This window comes from Alligator mississippiensis, chromosome 1 (assembly GCF_030867095.1).
Source record: "Alligator mississippiensis isolate rAllMis1 chromosome 1, rAllMis1, whole genome shotgun sequence".
In the NCBI taxonomy this organism is placed as follows: domain Eukaryota; kingdom Metazoa; phylum Chordata; order Crocodylia; family Alligatoridae; genus Alligator; species Alligator mississippiensis.
The window spans coordinates 307,064,572-307,085,818 of NC_081824.1; the positions used below are offsets into that span (position 1 = coordinate 307,064,572).

General features: G+C 43.0%; 1 protein-coding gene across 1 annotated transcript in view; it reads left to right on the plus strand.

Annotated features, from left to right (window-relative positions):
- The window catches only part of CFAP47 (cilia and flagella associated protein 47), a 773,444-nt gene that overhangs the window by 263,872 nt on the left and 488,325 nt on the right, over window positions 1-21,247 (plus strand). Inside the window, exons 38-40 of the mRNA XM_059724382.1 lie at window positions 1,212-1,362; window positions 5,219-5,307; window positions 8,050-8,136. Of these exons, the coding sequence (XP_059580365.1) occupies window positions 1,212-1,362; window positions 5,219-5,307; window positions 8,050-8,136 (327 nt within the window). The remainder of the gene's footprint in view (window positions 1-1,211; window positions 1,363-5,218; window positions 5,308-8,049; window positions 8,137-21,247) is intronic.

Genomic DNA, 21,247 nt, shown 5'->3' on the forward strand with positions numbered 1-21,247 from the left:
CTTGGGTAAGAACATCCATGTCATTGGTATTCATTATTAGTTTTGATATTTAGCTGATTTTTATTATATGTTGTTTTACTGGCAGATCTTTCAGCTTAGTTATGAAATGAAAAAAAATTTTTTCTCTTGGTGGAATGCAAAGCTTCATCACTTTGCATCGGAATCGGAAAGTCTTAGAGAAACCTTGATACTCACATAGTTCTGTGTTATGAAGATACTTTGCATTTTATAAATTATTACACAAGTATTATCTATGCAGATAGAACTTTTAAAATTAGTTATTAAAATGTGTAATTAGTTATATAAAACCAGGGTGTTCTTGTTTTTAATAAAGACCGGTAACATCTCTGGCATTAAATACTAAGTCTTTGCATCAATACCTTCTGACAGTTTTCACAGGGTTTAGCACTGGATTGGACTTCTCTGCTGTCAGACGATAGGACAGGAGAGTTCTCAGGCTGCTGTTGCATAGTAATCCTCTACCTTATATTATTTTCAGTTTGCTGTTTTTGCTAAGGCTTCTTAAACTATTCTGTGTGGCATTGACATGTGAATATTAATATCAGTTTAAAGTTTCATTTCCTTCTGCTTATATTTTGAATGATTTCAATCTGAGCTGCCCCAAAACTGGGACTGTCTTCTTTTTAAGTATTTTCCCAAATTGTTATGACATAATACAGAGATTGTATGTTTTTAGAATTGTTGATTATCTAGCTTTAAAGCAGCTTCCAGGTTTTCATCCATAAATTGTCATTTCTCTGGGCACCATATCATCTTAAAACGTTGGCAGAAAATTCTGAGAACCAAGGAGTACTACTTCAGTGATTAAAGCAGTACTTAGATAATTAATCAATTTTTATCCTATGAAAAACTACAAGTGAAAAGCACTTTCTGAATAAAGTAAACATTTTAAAATTAGAATTCATGCTGGTGGCATAATGTAAGAAAGAAAGCATAACATGTTCTCATTTAGTCTTCAATTATTTTTCTTTATGCAGTTTATATATTGCACTAGATATACAAAAATGTACTTTGCAGCATGGCCCATTCAAAGGTAGGTCTCTTTTTGTCCATTTCTGCCTCTTTACACTGTCTTAAAATGGTTTCCTGATACTGTAATGACCACCCCTGCCAAGTTTCCTTAAAAGTAATTTTTAACCAACTAGTTTGGTTAATTATAATAAGGTTATTTTCCATATTGTTTTAAATAGGAGCCAAATAAGTATAAACATTGAATTCACTAGTCGCTTTCTACATGCTGCTGAAGCAATGCTGTTGCTGGTTTCGAAGGCTGTAAGTGAAAAAGGAGGAGCAACAATAACTTTCTCTTTGAAGACGAAAGTGAACCATATTGAACCTGCTGTAAGTACAGTACAGCGTATGTTCCTTTTAAAATATGAATGTATAATTCACTCAGAACAGTTCGAGGATATGAAATATCTTCAGAACAAGCAAGGTTTTACAGTAACATTTTCAAACCGTCTAAGTTCCATTGTTAGAAGTGACATAACACTTAGAAGCAATCCTGCTGATAACTTTTGGTTAGACTTATAACTTTAAGGATCAGACTTTTAAGGGTATTTAGGTGCTAAAAAACAAGAAGTGCATAGTAATTGTGAAAACACCCAGGCCATTAACTCCTATTAATTCTTTTGAAAATTCTGAGGCATCAAATACCCTTTTTCAAAAATTAATTGGCCATGTTTAAAATTGGAATGTCACTCCTTTGACTGCACAGATGTGTTTGAAAACATTTCTGTTGGTGTTCAGTCCATTGATAAACTGTGTTATTGTTTACAGTTATTTTAAACTGACACTTTTCAGGTGGGCCTATTTCTTGCTGAGAACTTTTTATGAAACAGTCTCAAGTAAAACCCAGATGTGTAGTATCTAGCACAGGGGTGGGCAAAATATGGTGCAGGGGCTGGATGTGGCCCACCAGGCCATTCTGTCTGGCCTGCAGGGCCCCTAAAAAATTTAGAAAATTAATATTTATCTGCCCTGGGCTGCCTGTCATGCGGCCCTTGATGGCTTGCCAGAACTCAGTAGGCAGCCCTCTGCCCAAAATAATTGCCTGCCTCTGATCTAGCATGTATAACTTAGAATTCTGTAACTTGCATTTATCATTCTAGAATGTCTCTATAAATCCTGAAATGATTTTAATCTGATCAAGTAGATGAATAATAGAATAAGAGTGTCCTGGGAATGTTCTAAATCTAACACAGGTGGTTTAGCTCTCTTACAATTTATAATCCATATCACATAATTTATTAAACATAATACACCCACCTGCATTGGCAATGTGTAGGGGGTGCACGCAAATGCATGTGCACCCCCTGAGCTTGGCGGTGCACCCCTTGCAAAAAGTGCTGCTGATGCTGATGGTGGTGCCTGTGGGTAGTCGCCACTCGCCACCCCTCCCTCCCCTTGCCATTGACACTGCCAGCGGCGTCTGTGGGTGGTCTCCGCTCGCCACTAGCCACTGCTGCCAGTGGCATCTGCGGGTGGTCACCAGACACTGGTTGGTGCTTGCCACCCCTGCCCCTCACCGCTGACAGCACCGTGGCTGCCTGTGGGAGCTCCCCACTCGCTGCTGCCACGCTCCCACCACTGACAGCACCACCACCTGTGGGAGCTTGCCATGTCCCCCCAGCCTCTGGGGGCACGTAGTGTTCATGCCCATCTGTCTGAGTAACTGGGTCAGGAGTAAGCTTTAACTTACCCTTTCTTTTTCAAGACATGACCAGTTTTAAGTGTACAACTATATAAGGAAAGGCATTGACTATTATAGCTTAAGTTGTGTATTTTTCATTTTGCTTCTTTGTCATATTCTTTTATCTGAAACTTTCTATCTTGGGGGTTCAAATACTCAAAGGTTTGGTTTTTCCTAAACAATTGGTTGTTTTGGAAATGGTGAGAGACAGCACTTGAGCAGTTTTTTTTAGCAGTGGAGAAAAAGATAATTTTTTTCAGAATAAAGGAAAAAAATGCAAAAGATCAAGGTTAAGAAACTATATTGCATGTCCAGGTGGCAGTAGTATAGTGAAACCTAGTATACCTAAGACTAGAAATTATACAGAAATAATATCTTAAATCAACATAGTTATGTTAACCAATAAGTGCAATGCAAATTAGTTTGATTAAGAGTAAAAAAAAAAAAAAAAAAGGAACCAAGATGTTACCGTAAAATTGTTTGGTATCTGAGAATTATTAGGTGATCACTTAATTGAAGAGATCAGTTAGACTGTAGTAAAGCTTTAAGTTGATTCTTCTTGCTTTAAGTTGTCATCTGTGAAAACATTTAATGTTTATTTTACATGCCTGTCTTTGGTTGGGAAAGATATCAATGGTATGGCAGGTAAAATCTATTTCTCTGAAGTCAAGAGAGGACTGCAGGTATACCCTCAGCTTGTATTATTGCACCTGGTATATGAAAAGATTGTACTCTTGTTCAGTCAAAATCTGTTAGGCTTAAGTACTGCAAGGGTGTGTCCATACAAGAAGTTTTACTGCATAGTAGACTAATCTGCTGTACAGTAAATTGTCACTGTCTAGACATGCACAGCATTTACTGAGCAGTAAATTAATCTAATTGTTCCCAGTCAGCCCAGGCATCGTTGGGGGGGGGGGGGGGGGGGGGCGTTGGGAAACTGTCTCTTCCCCCAGGCAGCTGCTTCCCAGCCCTGCACTGTGATTGGCCAGTCAGGGCACAGGGTTGGGAGGCAGCTGCTCAGGGGAGAGGACATTTTCCCATCCCCATGCCCCAATCTGTTGATTGGGGTGCAGGGCTGGAAGGCAACTATCCCAGAGGTGGGATGACTCCCTTCATCCCTGGACCCCAGGCCTGATCCTGTGCCCTCTGCCAGCGGGGAAGCTGGCACCTGGGGGAGCCTGGAACTCCCCCTGGCTGCTGTAGGGGGTAGAGCAGGGCAGGAGTAGTCCTGCACTGAACTTCCCCATTGGAAGCAGACATGTATGCTTCCAGGGAAAGCTTATTGTGCCATATTTTACTGCACAGTAAGCTTATAGCGCATTAATAGCATGTGTAGAAGTGCCTCAAGAATCTTTGCAACAGTAGCTTGTACCAGTTGTAAAGTGGGTTTTTGTTTTTAATTTGATGCAGTACAGATATGTCCATTTTCAAGTAGCTTAAGTATCACTTATCAAAGCAGCTTTATTTGTTGGGTTTCTTTTTTTTTTATATTGCATTAGCACCAGTTGTTCCAGCGTTTCATTTGCTGCATAGACATATGAGAAACGCTAGACACTGCTGCATTTCTTACAGTCTTAGGCCATGAGCCTACATATGTGCTTAACTTTATGGCATACAGTGGCTGCATCTACATGAGACACTGATTGCACAGTAGTTTATTATTACTGCACAGTAGCGTTATGTAGCAGGAAGTGTGATGTGATTCTACTGTGCAGTAGTAAGGAGCTACTGTGCAGTCTGCGTCAACTAAAAGCCCTTTGGTGATGCTACTACTCAGTAATTCCAGTTACTGTGTAGTCACTGAGTACTTGTTTATATAGTGTCAGTTTATACAAATACTAAATGATGTGGCATCTCGTGTAGACATGGCCAGTGAGTACTCTCACATTCTTCTGTCAAGTAAGTATATATGTATATCTGTGGAGGTTTAGAACCTGAGGGAACAAGCACTGTACAAAGAACAGAGGAGATCGCAGGATCATAGGAAAGATGTGGCTGAAGGCATGCGCTTGTTTCATTATACCCCAAAGTACTAATCATAATTTGGCTGGCTTTGATACGTATCACGGTAGAAGCGATATTTGAGAAGGGATTTAAATGAAGGGAGGGTATACCTTTGAGTATGGGTTCAGGAAGGGTATTTCATAACTTAGACATATATGAAAGGCATTGTTGGCAGAGTGAATGGTTAAGGTAGGAAAAAGTATGAAAAAAGAAGTGAAAATGAATTAATTCTTGTTCTCTTGTCCTTATTCCTAATGTAAGAACTCTTGAAAAGAAGGTATGGTGATGGAGCATGAAAAAATGGAGTCCCAAGTCCTGATTATCTATTGGCAGCAAACCCCTATGTATTAATTATACTGGTGCTGCAGATACCAGGGTACAGGGAGGTAATTGCATTACTCTGTTAGACTTTCTGCTATTATTAATTTATTTTTTTTATCAAATATGAACATAGCTTTCCTAATTTTTTTCAGCATTGATGTAAATTTTGTTCTATTTCAGGGTGTATTCAGATGCAAATCCCCATGTTATGAGCTGAAGAAAGTTAGCCTGACTATTACTAATCCCTTCAGAACTAATGGCATATTCAGGTAGGCAATGTTGTAAAGAACAATTTTTTTTTACAAGCATGTTGTTTTATCTTGCATTTTCCTGTAATTTTCCCTCCTGTTTGAAAATGTAAAACCTTGAGGTTAAATTACAGGGATTTACATTACCAAAATTGTTATGAGCGCTATGGAGTGGCGACTATCATAATGAATAAAGAAGATAAATAAACCTTAATTGAAAACCATCTTGGTGCAAGCAATAAAGCTACAGCTTTAATCAAATGGAGTTCATGAACCTTACTTGTATTTTTGTGTTTGGCTGAGGTCCAACAAAATTCAAGAGAATCAAACTATGTTAATTAATAGGCTTTTTTCTTCAGTCTGCTTTACCCTGCTGGTTAAATTATTAAACTGAAATATTCATGTAAAAGGGAAAATACACTTTTGCATAGGGCCTGACATCACCATCAATTAATCTGATTTTTTCCTTTGCTTTCCCCCTTATATGGAACATCTCTAAGATTATAAACATTTCTCCTACTTTGAGAAAGATAGAATGTTATGCTTTAAAGCTACATAATGCTACACTGCTTCAGTGCTACATAATGTGACTCCAAGTTTTGTATTTACTAGAGCCCCGTACTGGCCTATACTTAAGAGTACACAAGCATTTTATTTCTGGCTTTTCTTAAATACGTGTTGGTGTGTTGCCAGATTTTTATAATCTAATATATGACCTGATATGTGCCATAACATCCCAGAAAAATGGAATATTAATGTTCATGGATGATAAACTGGCAGTTTTGCGTTTTTTCATTTTTGTCTCGGATACTACTAGTCACTTCTGGTAATACATTACAGTTGGGTTTTTGGGGTTTTTTTTTACTTTTTGAGGTAAATTTAGTTCATGTCAAAGATGCTAAAGTGACAGCCCTGAGAACACAAGGCTCCTTTTTACCATAGAATAGGTTTGGCATGAACAAAAGTCATATGTTGTTTTCACTGTTTCACTCTTTTTCATCTTTGTCCCTTAGAAAGCAAATGAAGGCCACCAACTAATCTTATTTTGCATAGACAGCTTTTGAATAACCACCTTAAATAACTAATAATTAAGACTTCATTTGAATTAGCAAGACACTGTTGAAAGATTCTACACATCACATTACCAATCTTCTGAACAATATGTAGTCTTCCATCTGCAGATTGGTTTAATTATGTGAAACAAGAAAAAAAAAACCCAGCCTGGAACTGGAGGTAGTTTTTGGCATGAGTCCAGAGCACAGCTCAAACCATGTTTCTGAAGGTATAGTGAGCTACCACCATGACTGCTCTGCTCTAAAATATTCCACTATGCTGAGTGGTCACTATCAAACAGGACATTGAAAATTCAAGGCTTTTCAAACCTTTGTGTTATGTGTATAAAAGCACAACAAATATTTACATACATTTTGCCTGCTGACCCATACTTTGCTGGCATTCCTTGTTAATAGCATTGTTTTTTCTTTGAAAAAAAATCTTCTGTACTTACATGTAAGCCAACTCTTTGTTATGTTCTAGTATTTGGTTGCTGAATACTTGAACTTAGTTTCTACAAATGTAACACTTGTATTTGACAGAATTACTTGCATTTGGGTTAAAAAAATAAATCTTTTCTATTCAGTCATTATAAAACATTGCTGTCTAAAATACCACAGCTGTTTCCTAGCACAAGTACAGGGAAATGGTCCCCATTCATGAATATCATAATACAATAACTTGTATTAAGATTGACACTTTCATGGTAAACATTGTGGGCCAGACCTCTGCTGATGGATGTGCATCTTCATAGAAGATTTTAAATTCAAATCCTTAACTGGAGCTATGCCAGTTTACATCAAGTGACTACATTTTTTTATTGTGTACTATATTATCTCCTTTCTGTCACTGCTATCCTAATATCAGTTAGAGAAAGCAGAAGTATGGTAGAGGCTGAATGACTGCTGGTTGTGGGGTCTTCATTATAATTTATGTATTTGATTGTTCCATACTGGCTGGAATCTAACAGAAAATCTGTAATAACAGCATTGAAATGATAGCTCTTGGTTAATGATTTTTCTTCTATTTTTTCCTATTTCAAAGAGATGAATTTTGAACATTGCAGAAACTAAAATGGAAGTAGATTAGAAATAAAACACAGAGCCTATTTGACGTATGTCAGGTAGAGCTCTGTCCTCATATAACTGTACAGCATCTGGCACCTGAGCTACCTTGAGTAGCTCTATGTTGGGTAATATAACCTGCTTCTCAGAGCTAGGTTAAATATTGCTGCATAACATTACATCATGCCTTGTATACATACCCACAATGTAAAACAGGTTAGGCAAGAGTCTCCCAGGAAAAGAAAGAGAGAAACTGTTTTGAGTGTGAAGATATTTTTTCTATATTTTGATTGATTCATACATTAATTTATGAATAAATTGGATTCTCAAATATTTTGGACCAAAACAGTGGAAGGTACAATTGAATGAAAACTAAATGATGTACTAATATGCAAGATCATAGATATCACAAAATAACACAAAAATTAAGCATGACTAGTTTTTTAAAGTTTTTTTTTTAGAATTACTGTGAATTTGATTTGTAATTTGTTTTACAAAACAGTGAATATAAGTTTTAATTTACTTGAATGTTTTTCAGTATGAAAAGGCAATGTCTCTTTTTTCTATTTCATGGAACATTTTCAAAAAAATTAGAGTTCTCATGCTATAAATAATATCTTCATTAAGAATGTGTGCTTTATTTTAGGGTCATTTTAGTGGAATCCACAAGCTACTTAAGTGTGCCTGAGCAATTATATCAAGCTAGCCAAGTAACACAAAGTGAAACACCCAGGTAGGTTTTAAATTTAAACAGTTAATTGTATAATGTGGTACTAAGCAACCTTACTGGTGTATACATCTTGTATAAATCTTTATCTACTAATGATCTACTTCAGAATTAGCATGTGATCTTGATATATGGTTGAAATTAACACTGGTGAAAAGATATTCCATACATAAAGCAGTTTCCTGGAGGAAAAATATGTAATTAGAGAAACATATGTTAAGATATGAGGATTGGAAAGAAGGGAATAGGGTGGAAGAAATATTAGAAAAGGTTCATTTCAGATTTGAAGTTGTGATAGTCTGTGAAAGGACAGAGGACAATGACACTGGATGCATGGAGGGCTTTAAGGATGTGGCAATATGAATACTTTTTAGAGATGTTTGATAAGGCAGTTAATAGAATTCTGAATGTGAACCTGTGTTAAATATTTGGGAGGGCATAGTAGAATGTATTTGCAAAACCAGAGAGAGGTGATTAATGCAAAGGCATGAACTTACATTGAGATAACAGGCTATTGTTGTTTACCTGACTGTACACACATTTTTTTTTTTATATAGAAGATATGAAAGGAGAAGGTGCATGAAGGTGAGTGCAAAGGACAGACACAGGCAAATTACAGTTTGGTGTCAAGCAGAGATATGTATATATATATCTTCACATGGCTGGCAAGCAGCTGCTCAGCAGCTCTAGTCTAGACTGAACTGCTCCTGTTGGCAGCAAATTTGCTCCTGATGGGCAGATGTGTGCAGGGATGCAGTTTAATGCGCTTGAATTTTCTGTGCAGAAAATTCAGGCACATTAACTGTACATGTAGACATGCTGAGAACTACTTTCTGCTTACGCAGCTCTGACTTGCCACTAAAGGGCTAACAAGCAAGGGCATGGCTAAGATACCTGGGCTCTATCCCTGCTCTGAGTGGAGGTGGGGCCTGGGAGTGTATCCTGGTATATCCTGGGATGCTGGCAGACTGCAAATTGCTCATTTTATCTCCGTGGAGCAGACTGTAGTTACTCTAACATAGTTAAAGAATACGGGTCAGAGTTCATCCTTGACTGACATGGTACAACTTGATGCCGAGCGGGCATTCAGCACACGTTAACAAGCTTTAACACAGGGGTGGGAAATTATTTCAGGCGGAGGGCCGCTTACCCAGTTTTGGCAGGCTGTCGAAGGCCGCGTGGGTAGCCCCGCCCCTTAACAGGTGCCCTGCCCCATGGTCACCATCTTGGGACCGATGTCCCAATGTCTTTGGTCCCAAGACATTGAGACATTAGTCCTGTGTCCCAGGGCCAGCACCGGTGGGGCCCAGAGCAGGGCACAGGCTGGCAGGGGTCTGTGGAGCCAGGCTGGGTTGCACCAGTAGGCAGAGTGGGGAGCTGGCCTGGCTCCATACAACCCTTGCTGGCTGGGACCCTGCACTCCTGCCACCCTGCTCTGCGCCGTCCTGGTACTGGCCCTGGGACATGGGTGTGGGCCCCGTGCTTCTTCTGGCTCCCCACCCACTCACTCCCAGTGCCCCCGAGCCCCATGGTACAGGCAGGAGGCAGCGCGCAGCTCTGACCCCCTGCTCGCCAGCAGGGAAGAAGCTAATGCTGAGCACGGGTAAAAGTGGCCCCTCACCCTCCCCATGGCCAGTGCTCCCTGCTGCAGCCACTCACAGCCCACATGGGGCTGTCCTGAGCAGGCACAGGCAGCCCCATGCGGGCTGCAAGCAGCTATAGTGTGGGGCACCGGCCATGGGGTGAGTGAGGTGCTGCTTTTCTCTGTGCTCAGCACCAGCTCGTAACCTACCCCTCCTGCCAGTCTGGGCCCTGCGCTGGCTCAGGGCTCGCCTGTCAGGACTGCGCATGGCAGCAGCAGCTGTGGCCCCCCTGTGTACTGTGCTGGGCAGTGTTGGCTGCTGCTGCCTGCCTGGAGTTCACGCACTGGGCAGCCCACAGGCAGCGGTGGCCAACACTGGCCAGGGTGGCAAGCAGGGGGGCTGCAGCTGTTGTCTCCATGCGCAGCCCCAACAGGTGAGCCTGGAGCTGGCGTGGGGCCCAGGCTGGCAGCAGGGCTGGGTTACAAGCTGGTGCTGAGCATGGGGTGGGGGCAGAAGCGGCCTCTCCCTGCCCTGTGGCTGGCATCCCGCACTGCAGCTGCTCGCAGCCCACCTGGGGCTGCCTGTGCCGGCTCAGGACAGCCCCACATGGGCTGCGAGTGGCTGCAGCAGAGAGTGCTGGCCACAGGGCGGGGAAGGACTGCTTTCCTCCATGCAGAAAAGGAGCCCGGGGAAAAGCTGAGCGTTGGGGGGGGGGGGGGGCGGGGAAAGCGGCCATTCTATTCAGCCCATGGGACCCCTCCAAAAGACAATTATTACTGGCCCATGGCTGCCCCTCTTAAAGCTGGTGGGAGACACCTAAGGTAACTAATTGATAGCGCTATTTTCTCAAGAAGAATGAGAAGGCCCCCCTGTTGCCCTGTGTGCTTGCTTTAAGTCATCCACTTCCCCACTTACCTCTGGGCTTTGGTCTCCAACCTAGTTTAAAGCCCTCCTCACTAGGTCAGTGAACCTGTTTGTGAAGATGCTCTTTCCTCTCTTTGTCAGGGGAATCCTGTCTATTCCTAACAGTCCTTCTTGGAACAACATCCTGTGGTTGTAGAGGCCAAAGCCCTGCTGGCAACACCATCTGTGCAGCCATGCATTGATCTGCAAAATGCATCCACTCATGCCCTGGCCCTTTCCCTTGACCAAAGGGTCAATTACAACACCACCTGAATCCATGTCCCCTTCATAGAAAAATCAAGATACGGCAGGCGAGAGTCGGAACATACTGCAGGGAGTCTAAGACGGAGCAATCTCAGTAAGGAGGGGTTAGAATAAGATGTTAGGCTATAGGTGGAATCATCACAGAGGTATACAGTATAATCTCATAAATCCAGATATCAGAAATCTGGAATTATAGACAATCTGGCACTTTTTAAAACTACACTTCATTGGGGAGTAGTGGCAGCCGGTCCCGGAGCAGCAGAGGGGGAGAGCTTGCACACGGCAGCTGCTGCCACCGTCCACCACCCTGCTCTGCTGCTCCACATGAAGCCACTGCTCTAGGACCAGCTGCCACTTCCCCCCTCCCCTCCCGTTCCAGGGCCACTCCGGAATTTGCACATTTCCAGCAGGTGCTCAGTCCTGAGCATGCCAGAGTTATGAGGTTATACTGTATTATGTTGGTGTATAAAGGTAGAAGATTGTGAGGTATTTCTTCAACAATTATATTTTTCTATTCTCCTTTAAAACTGTATTTAAAAATAGTGCTAGGAGCCATTACAGATTGATGCAATAAACCAATTCACTATATAGATTATGTCAGTGGCGCTCAACCTTTTGGTACTGGGGGCCAGATGAGTAGTATGAGGCCTGTCTGTAGGCAAGATTGGGCCCCGGGGACTGGCCACTGCACCCTCCCTGCCCTGAGCAATGGGATTTGGTTCTGTGGGCCTGCAACCATCCCCTCCTGCCCCCAAAATGGGGATTGGACCTTGGGCCTGCCACCACCCCTACCCAACCCTGCTGGCTGAGATCAGACACTGGATCCAGCATGCTGTGCCTGGAGCTGTCCATGGGTCTGGAGATTTGGCAACAAAGGAATAGTGGCACTGCAAAGCAACCTCCACATTTCCAGACCCATGGGGAGTCCTGCAGGCCAAATGACACAGTGCCACATTCTGCATCTGGCCCATGGGTCAGAGGCTGAGCACCCCTGGATTATATTAAGATACTCTTGGTGCCCTGCAGTTTCTGTAAGATTAGTTGGTATCCTGAGTTTTGTAGGCAGCTTTGTAGACTATGTCCCACAAGGGCAAGGGAGTTTAGCAAATATTCAATTTAGTCTTTTGCTGTTACATAGTTTAATATTTCTAAGTATATTAGTAAACAGTTCCTTTTGGATTCCTACCCAATTAAGAATACATTATCTTGCCTCTGCCTTTCTAAGTTTATTGATGAGGTAGCTACTATGTAGATATTGACTTCCCTGTGGTGCCTGGTGCTCTCCAACTATATTACCACAGTAATACTGATAAAGAGCAAAATAATTTTGGCCTGGTGTATGTGTATTGTGGAGAAAGAGGGAATGCCTTGTTCAGTCTTTCTTTCTCTCATTACCACACCTCCACAGGGCCAGGTTTAGGCATTCCTTTATAATAATGTAGCTAGCTCTGGCTGATTGGTGCTCTGTGTCCCTAAAGGAGTGTGTTCAGCCAGCATGGGTCTTACCCCATTCAGGATTGTGTTGCTTTTGTCTTAGGACTAGTTTGGAGGGGCATAATTTTTACAATGTAGAGATCTTGGATCCATCCTTCTGTTTTTAGGATGAAACCAGTTTTTAGGATGAACACCAGTTTACAATTGTCATGTTATACCCAGTATGGTTCCAGTTTGTATAGTATTTCTTTTTAATATTCCAATAGCAATAATCATATCTACACCCACCATTTGAGGAGTTCATTAGCTTTACAGTGAATCTGCTGCTGTTGCCAGTTTATGAAATCACAAGTTAGATATTCTGTATCAAAGATATGAGGTAAAAAATGTGAACTTCTATATATAAAATGGTTTTATTTCTGTATTTTTATGTAAGAAGAAATATGTGTGTGGAATAAAAAGTATTTTATTTTCAGGTATTTTATTGTGCATTTTCCTTTGAAATAATGGCCTTTAAGAACAGCTATTAAAATGGATCTCAGGACTAACATATGATTTGGATTTTAGATTTTCCTTTTCTTTTTTTTAAGTCAGCACACTTTTTTAACCAAGCAAGATTAACAGTGTATTTTAAGACCGAACCAATAACTATCAAATGCAGTATGTAATTGTTTGGTATGAGCTGGCTCATCAACATTTATTGTTAGAAGAAATGATTTTTATATATGGGTGATATTAAACTTCATTTAGAGCTGAAAATCTCCTTGCAGAAATTCCATGAGATACATTACAACGATGTTTTCCAGCATCAATACACTTTTTACCTATGCCTGCTGTAAAATAAAAAGAATGTCCAATCCATAAACTTAACTGTGCACACTTAACTTCTGTTAACATCAAAGAGAATTATTTGTGAACAACAAAGGAAAAATATAAAGTAGTACTAGATAACATGACAAGAAAAATTATTTGCTTTTTGGGTGAAAAGATAAATATGGAATTGGTTTAGGGTTTGCATTATAAAACCTGCCAGTTGGTCTAGTATAAATATTTTCAGAAATGAAAAGTCCACAATAAATAACTTCTTCAGTTCTGTATTGTGTAAAATAGCAAGTTGATTTCCCAAGAGTCCATTATCCAGAAAGTCAGTTAACCAGAAGGTTTTGTATTTACAAAACCATCAGCCTGCAGTTGGATTTTTCTTATCAGTAAGACAACAGTGCATGGTTTATTTACTTGTGCGTTGAGCTTTAAAACAGTACACTATACTGTGCATTTATTTCTTGTTTTTTTAATATTTGCTGTACAGTACAGTAATTAAATAGTTTTCAGCGCTGTATATGGGGTGTTTGATTATTTGGAAAAACGATTACCCAGAATGATGGTGAAACTAATTATTCTGGATAATTAAAGTTCCACTGTACTTATAGAATTGCCATCACTGCGTTCTTTAATGCATTTACAATACCAATGTGAGGGAGAAAAAAAGTCTCGACTTTGAAGATGGGGAATGAAGGCATAGGGAGGAGCATCCCAGATCTCACAAAATATCTTTGGCAGATCAGGGTCTCGTGTAATAGTGTCTAGTGTCTGAGGCTACTGCTCTAACCACTAGACCAGGGGTAGGCAACGTTTTTGGCCAAAGTGCCGAAAAAACCGCAATGTCTACCTTCTAAGGTGCCGGATTGCCAGCAAGCCAGAAAACAAAACTGGCAGGATGCACTGAATATTAATATAGTTAATAATCGCAATTGTTGCTTTTTATGGTAAATACCAGGTTTTCTAAAAATTCTCAAGCTGATGATAATAAATACAGCGTCATATGCTACCTTTGTTCTAACATATTGTTTTTTGTTAAGCATGTTGTGATGAGAGAGAAAAAAAGAGAAAGAAGAGAAAAAGAGGAGAGAGAAAAAAGAGACAAGGACTGTGAGGTTAGAGATGGAGTAGTTGTTCCATGGAAAGTGTTCTCTGGTGATCAGGAGGTTTTTTCCTTTATCTTTTTTCTGGAAGAAGGCAGGGCAAGGGGGCACCTCAGAGACTAACTGGCTCAGAGGCATAAGTTTTCACAAATGACAGCCTACTTCATCAGGTGACTTGAATCTCTCTTGTTTTTTGTGAGAGTTCCTTCTGGAGCATAGTGCTTGTATAGTTTTGCCTACATGGTTTCCATAAGGGCATTTAGTGCATTGGATGAAGCAATCACATTCTGTGATAGACGTTTGTAGGATTAATACATTCTGATGGTTTCATTGTGGGGTGTGTTTATTGTGTGGATGGTAGAGATGTGTTGACAAGTTTTGTATGTGTTGTTTAGGTAGGGGCTTGCTCCAATTGCAGTGTGTTCATTAGCAAGAAGTTTGCTTTAGGTAATTTGTGTGGCAAAGCTGAGGGTTGTTTGAAAGGCAGGAGTGGGAGGGTTGAGAATATTTTTGTCAAGATGTGATGCTCTTCAAATATACATTGTAATCATTTCATGATGTTTTTTATAGGTTCAAGTTTTGCATGGTAAGTGGCAGTCAGAGATGTGCTTTCTTTTTGTGTTATAGGAGGGTAGTGCAGGGTATCTGGGTAGCTTATTCAAGGGTACTGCCAATTTTTTCTGCTGGCATGTCCTTACTGCATAAAAGGCAGTCTTTTGATTGATGAGGAGAGTGTCACAAGGTTCTCTTCCAAGCAGATATGGTAATATCTGAAGGCCTAGTTATAGACTACAAATTTCTTGGAGTATTTGGGAAGATTACTAGTTTTGTGGAGATGCATGTTGTAGTTTGTGGATTTTGTGTACAGTTATGTGTAGGGTGCAATTATGGATGGGGATTACGGTATCTAGAAAGGTGATGTGTAAAGTGAATTTCAGAGAGAATTTTACGGAAGGTAGTAGTTACTGAAATTGTGATAGGAATCAATAAGCAAGTCCAGGGCCACATCCAGACGAGCAGGGGCATGTGCTTGCAGTGGCATAAACAGCGGCACAAATTTGTGCTGCTACTTCGTGTTGGAGCACATATGCCTGCACTTGCCCATTGTTGCAGGACACGTTGTCCCACTGTGGGCAAACTATCCTTGCCCAGCTCTTCCCAGCTCCCAGCCAGGCTCCATGTGTTGTGAGGGGATGGGGCTAGCTGGGGCAGGGGGTTTCTTAGCTCATAGGCTCTGCATCACATGGAGATGGGGGAGCACGCAGCCCTGGCTGTCTGCTCCTCCATCTCCACATACCTCAATGCAGGGGCTTCACAGTGGAACCCCTGCTCTGAGGCTTGCAAAGATAGAGGAGCAGCCAGCCCAGGATTACCTGTTCCCCTGTCTCTAGGCACACTGCGTCAAAGCCAGCTGCAGAGCCTAGTGGCTGGCTGGAGTGCAGTGTGCCTCAGTGTGGGTGCTCTGCAGTATGTGAAGATGGAGGATCAGGCAATCTCAGGTCCTGTCTCCAATATTTATCCTAGCTCACACTGTTTTCAAGTACTTTGTGCTACTTTTTTCTGGGTGTTTTTGCTATGCAGTTATCCCAGTAGCAGATTTCCCCCCACACTGCAGGTTTGCAGCGGCCTGCAAAGTTTAACATGCAATGCCTATGGTTTGTGGCGCCACAAAGAGATTTGTCCATGCGCTTCTAAACCTCATGAGGATGCAGCCCAGGTGTTGAGTTCAGATGATAAAAATGTCATCTATATGTTTACATAATGAAGTTAAAAGTAATTTTTCTAATTGTTGGTTGCTTAGCTTAAGATGTATCTGCTCTTTCCTAGGTCTGAGGAAGGATATTTTGTGCCACAAAACTTTGTCTAATTGATCTGATATCCAATTGGTCCAATAAAAAAAACTATCCAACTAATATTGCTTTACCTGGTAAGGGCAATCCATTGCGCTAAACCTAAGTAAATACCTGTTTTGGAGAGGGAGGAAGCCTTCCTCCTCCATTAGAGTTTAAAAAAATAATAATAAAGAAGGTTTGGGACTTGGGCTAATGGAGGGGTGGGGTGCTATGCATCATGTAGGCCTTATACACAGGAGTAGATTTCAGTCTTAATTTCTGTAAAATATGCTTTAGAAAGAACATGGACATTGGTAAAATTTTGAGCAAAAAGCAAATATCTGGATGAAGCCATTTTCCTTCTTTCAATGTAGGAAAATCTTCAAAGTTTGAGTGACAAATTAGTTACTTGTACACTCAAGAAGATTTTGGACAATTGTGAACTTAAATAGATGTGCACCTCAGTTAAAATGATTCCTAATTTCTGATGTGAATTCTTTTTCATCAGATTATTTAGAAACCGATCATGCACTAAATTTGGAAGTAGTTTGACCATCATTAAAATCAGAAAAGGTCAGTGCAGGAGTACAGGTTTAGTTAGGTAGGGCTCATTTGATTAGTAAAAACAAGGAAATATTATTATTGGAAAATATACCAAACCTTCCCACTACATTTGTAAGGGGTACAGCAAGTATCTCTGAATTTGTAAGAGGTACATGCAGTTGGAACTTCTCATTTCCCTTGTAGATTTTGGGTTAGTATTTGGTGAAGTTTCTTAAAGCTATATCTGATTTGCAAGAGTAATTCTGGGTTGTTGTTTTTTTTATTTATTCCTATGTAACTACATTTAATATACTACCTATAGCTTTACTATATATATATATATATATATATATATATATATGTACACACACATATGTGACATATCTCTTAAGTGTGACTTCACAAATGGGTTTGTATGAAATAGAGAAAAAGTATAGACATGCAGTGAGCTGTCTTTGAATTCATTATTTATTGTCACAAATTATTGATGAAAATATTTTATCTGCCACTTGTGAGTTATGAAAGCTCATCAATAATGAATGAAGAAAAGTATGCAAAGTCAGTTCATTATATGTTCTTCTATGCATCACCAGGTACACAGCCTGCATATATAAGCACCATGAAAAGTTTACTAACATGCATGCATGTTCAAGCATACAGCATTTCAGTTTGAGATACAACATTTATTTCATGGGTTTAGGGTAATGAGAACACACCGTAATGATGGATTTTTCTAATTTGTTTGTAGAGCAACACAAGTCATTTACTTTTCACATGTGTTAATATTGAAATAACACACATTCTGGCTCTTTTATATTCAGACAGAGACTTAAATGGGAGTTATTCAAGTAGTAGCATTCTGAAGATTTCAGTTGTCATAATGTGCACTGCAACTCCTCATTAAACAACAGGATTACAGAGCTAATACTTTAGAATCATGGTCAAATTCTGCTCTTATTTGCATCCTGTTGATATCACTTACTAGAAAGTATAAAACAGACAGCATTTTACTTAGTAATGAATAAATCTAGTAATGAATAACTCTTACTTTACTTAGTAATGAATAACTCCTGTGGGGGTCTGCAGACTGTTTTAGGGATCTATGAAAGATGACTATAATCAATCAAAAGTATGTGAGTACCTACACTTACAATTCCGAGGGATTTGTAACTCCATTCAAAATTTCCAAGGGGGCCCACACCTCTATTTGAAATTTTTTAGGGGTCTGCAAAGAATAAGAGGTTGAAAACCACTGCTTTATAGAATATATTACTATTTGAGACAAGTACGTTTTATTAAACAGACATGAAACCATGGCTCTGTTGATGCTAATAGCAAAATTTTATTCCTGTTAATAAGCCCAGGAATTAATGTAGTTTGGTACTAGGCATAGAAGTGCTGCAGTATCTTTGACTTTTCTTTGCAATATGTAAAGTTGACAAGAAATAAGCTTTGTGCAGATAACCAGATGTGAATTATTCATGTTGTTCTGGTGATAGTAAGGTATGTCAAGGTCTCTCGGACATGACAGCTTATAGAAACTCATCTTCAAGTACTCATGTTGGTGAAGGGCATGCTCACCTGATTGTTTAACTACTTGGGTCATGTGTAGACGAAACAAGAGGTGTGTGTGCACTACACTTTAAAGCAGGCTAAATGCTTTTGCACCGCTCTAATGGTGTTGGTGTTTGCACACTGCGGTGGCATATTGCACGTTAATCCCAGCCACTGCAGGAAATTTGGCAGTGTAATGTGGCTTAAATGACTTGGGGCACAGTCAACTAAAACTCTTTGAAGGAGTTTGCTGCCCCTACAGCCGCAGAGTGAAGCACTGGGCTCCGTGCAGCTCCATAGCTCTGTAGGGAGCTCTGCAAGTAATCTGTCAGCAGCCTGGGAAAACAGGCTGCACCTAAGAAAAATGGTGAGCCTGATCTCCCCCCACCCCCTCCCTGGAGGCTGCCTGCCTGCCTGAGCTGTGCAGGGGCCCGGTGCTTTCCTCCATGGCTGTGATGCCCCCGGGACTGCCCGAGTCAGGTGTCTGTGGGTGGGTGCCGCATGGTGGGGGTGCCACGGCCACAGAGGGAAGCACCGGCACTCCACACCCCCAGCCCAGGGACCGCTCTGCCCTCCAGCAGCTCACCCTCCCCTCCCCGCCAGAGAGGCAGGTAGGTCAGTGGGGTATGCGCATGACACGGAGGTTTAATCAGCCCTAAATTGAAGCCTTTTTTTTAAAAACCCACTGCTTCAATTTAGGGCCCCCATTTTGCCTACACATATCCATACTGGCCATGTCCAGATGAGCGTGGATGTTTGTTTCCCTGGAGACAAGTAGCTGTGCCACACCTTGTGCCGTTACTGCTTGTTCCCATGGAACACCCATGCCTGCATGTGTGATGTGTGCACTGCAGACCCGTCTGCAGTGCCACATACCACACATCTGCAGTCATCTGGACTTGACCATCAGGGTTAGGTACAGACATTATACATACACCAGTTTAAGTGATCGGAAAGTGGTTTAAAACTGTAACAGAACAGATGTTCAGTGCACATAAATCAGTTTGAAAATGGCTGAAACTGGTTTGAGATGCACCTGGTTGAATGTAGTATCAGACTTAACTGATTTGGCTCAAACCAGTTTATGCAATGTCTGTCCCAGAGCCCTTGCTGGTTTAAGATAAACCAGAGACCCCCATCATCCTGGCATGCTCTCTGGGCTGGGCTCTCTCCTCCAGCCCAGCCAGGCTGCCCCCCCCCTCTGCTCCCTAGCCAGAGCGGGGACAGACAGGGGCAGCGGTCTGGCAAGGGTGGGGATTAATTCCCCCTCTCTATTCCACCGACAGGGACCTGAGCCAGGTTTGGCGGGCACTCCCCCCTTGCTACTACAGCAATGAGCAATGGGCACCATGGCCTCTGGGGCAGAGCAGGGCAGGAAGGAGAGTTGTTTTCTGCTCTACCAAGCCAGGTCTGCCCACCCTCACTGCTGCACTCCCTTCCCCCACCCAGGGGACCTGCCTGGCCATGGCCCCAGCCCGACACTACAGTGGGAGGAGGCAGGGCCCTTATTGGGGACAGCAGCCCCTGTCATAATGTGGGGGAGTGAGCCCCTTCCCAGTAGGGGCACTGCACTGCAGGGCCAACAGAGCTGCACCAGCACCGGGGTCCAGAACGGGCCGGAGCCCAGCAAGCCCACTGCAGCACTGCCATGCTCTCCAGCAGCTCCACTGGCCCTGCAGAGTGGCTCCCGCCAGGAAGGGGCTTATGCTTCAGGAAGTGGTGATGGGCTGATGCCCATCACCATCACTAACTCACTACTCACTGCACCAGCTGCCAGGTGGGGGTGGGGTCCAGGCCCCGCCGCTTGGTCTGTGCTCGGGGCAAGCCCCCTCTGGGCAGGAGGAGGCTTATTCAGCCACTGGCCCTGACCACACGCCCGGTGGCAGCTGCAGCTGGGCTGGACAGACCCCTATGCAGTGCCAGTGGGAAGCGACCAAACAAGCCTCCTCCTGCCTGGAAGGGGCTTGCCCCAAGCACAGAGCGGCTGCTGGCATCACAGTGGGGTCTGCCCAGCCTGGCTGCAGCCACCACTCTGTGCTCTGGGCCAGCATCCAAATAAGCCTCCTCCTGCTTGGAGGGGGCTTGCCCCAAGAACAGAGTGGATGCTGGCACCACAGCGGGGTCTGCCGAGCCTGGCCACTGCCGCTGCTCTGTGTTCGGGCCAGCCCCCTCCTGGCAGGGGGTATCTCATACAGATGCTGGCCCAGAGCACAGAGTGTCAGCACAGCCGGGCCAGGCAGACCCCTCTACGATGCCGGTGGCCGCTCAGTACTTGGGGCAAGACCCCTCTGTGCAGGAGGAGGCTTATTCAGATGTTGGCTGCTAGCCACTGGCAACACAATGGGGTCTGCCTGGCATGGCCACAGCTGCTGCTTGGCCTGTGCTCAGGGCCAGTGGCTGAATAAGCCTCCTCCTGCTGGGAGGGGGTTGGTCAGAGCACAGAGTGGTGGTGGAAGCCGGGCTAGGCAGACCCTAATGCGGTGCTGGCGGCCGCTCTGTGCTCAGGGCTAGCCCCCTCTGGGTAGGAGGAGGCTTATTCGGACACTGCCTGCTGGCACATCGGGGTCTGCCCGGCCCAGCTGCAGCCACCACTGGGCCTGTGGTCGGGGCCAGTGGCTGAATAAGCCTCCTCTTGCCCATAGCGGGATTACCTCCAGCACAGACCGAGTGGTCTGGGACAGACTCCACCCTTGCCTAGCAGCTGGAGCGATGAGTGGTGAATGAGTGACGGTAATGGGCAGCAGCCCATGACTACTTCCTGGTGCATGAGCCCCTTCCTGGTGGAGGCTACTCTGCAGGGCCAGCAGAGCTGCTGGGTAGCCTGGTAGAGCTGTGGGGGCTTGCCGGGCTCTGGCCCACTCTGGGCCCTGTGCTGACCACATTTCCCCCACTGGGTAGGGGTTTGCTCCCCCACATTGACAGGGGCTACTGCCCCCAATAAGGGCTCTGCCACCTCCTGCTGCAGCAGCTGGGTGGGGAGATGGCCAGGCAGGTCCCCTGGGTGGGGGAAGGGAGCATGGCAGCAAGGGCGGGCACTCCCAGCTTGGTAGAGAGGAGACTAACTCTCCTCCCTGCCCCCTCT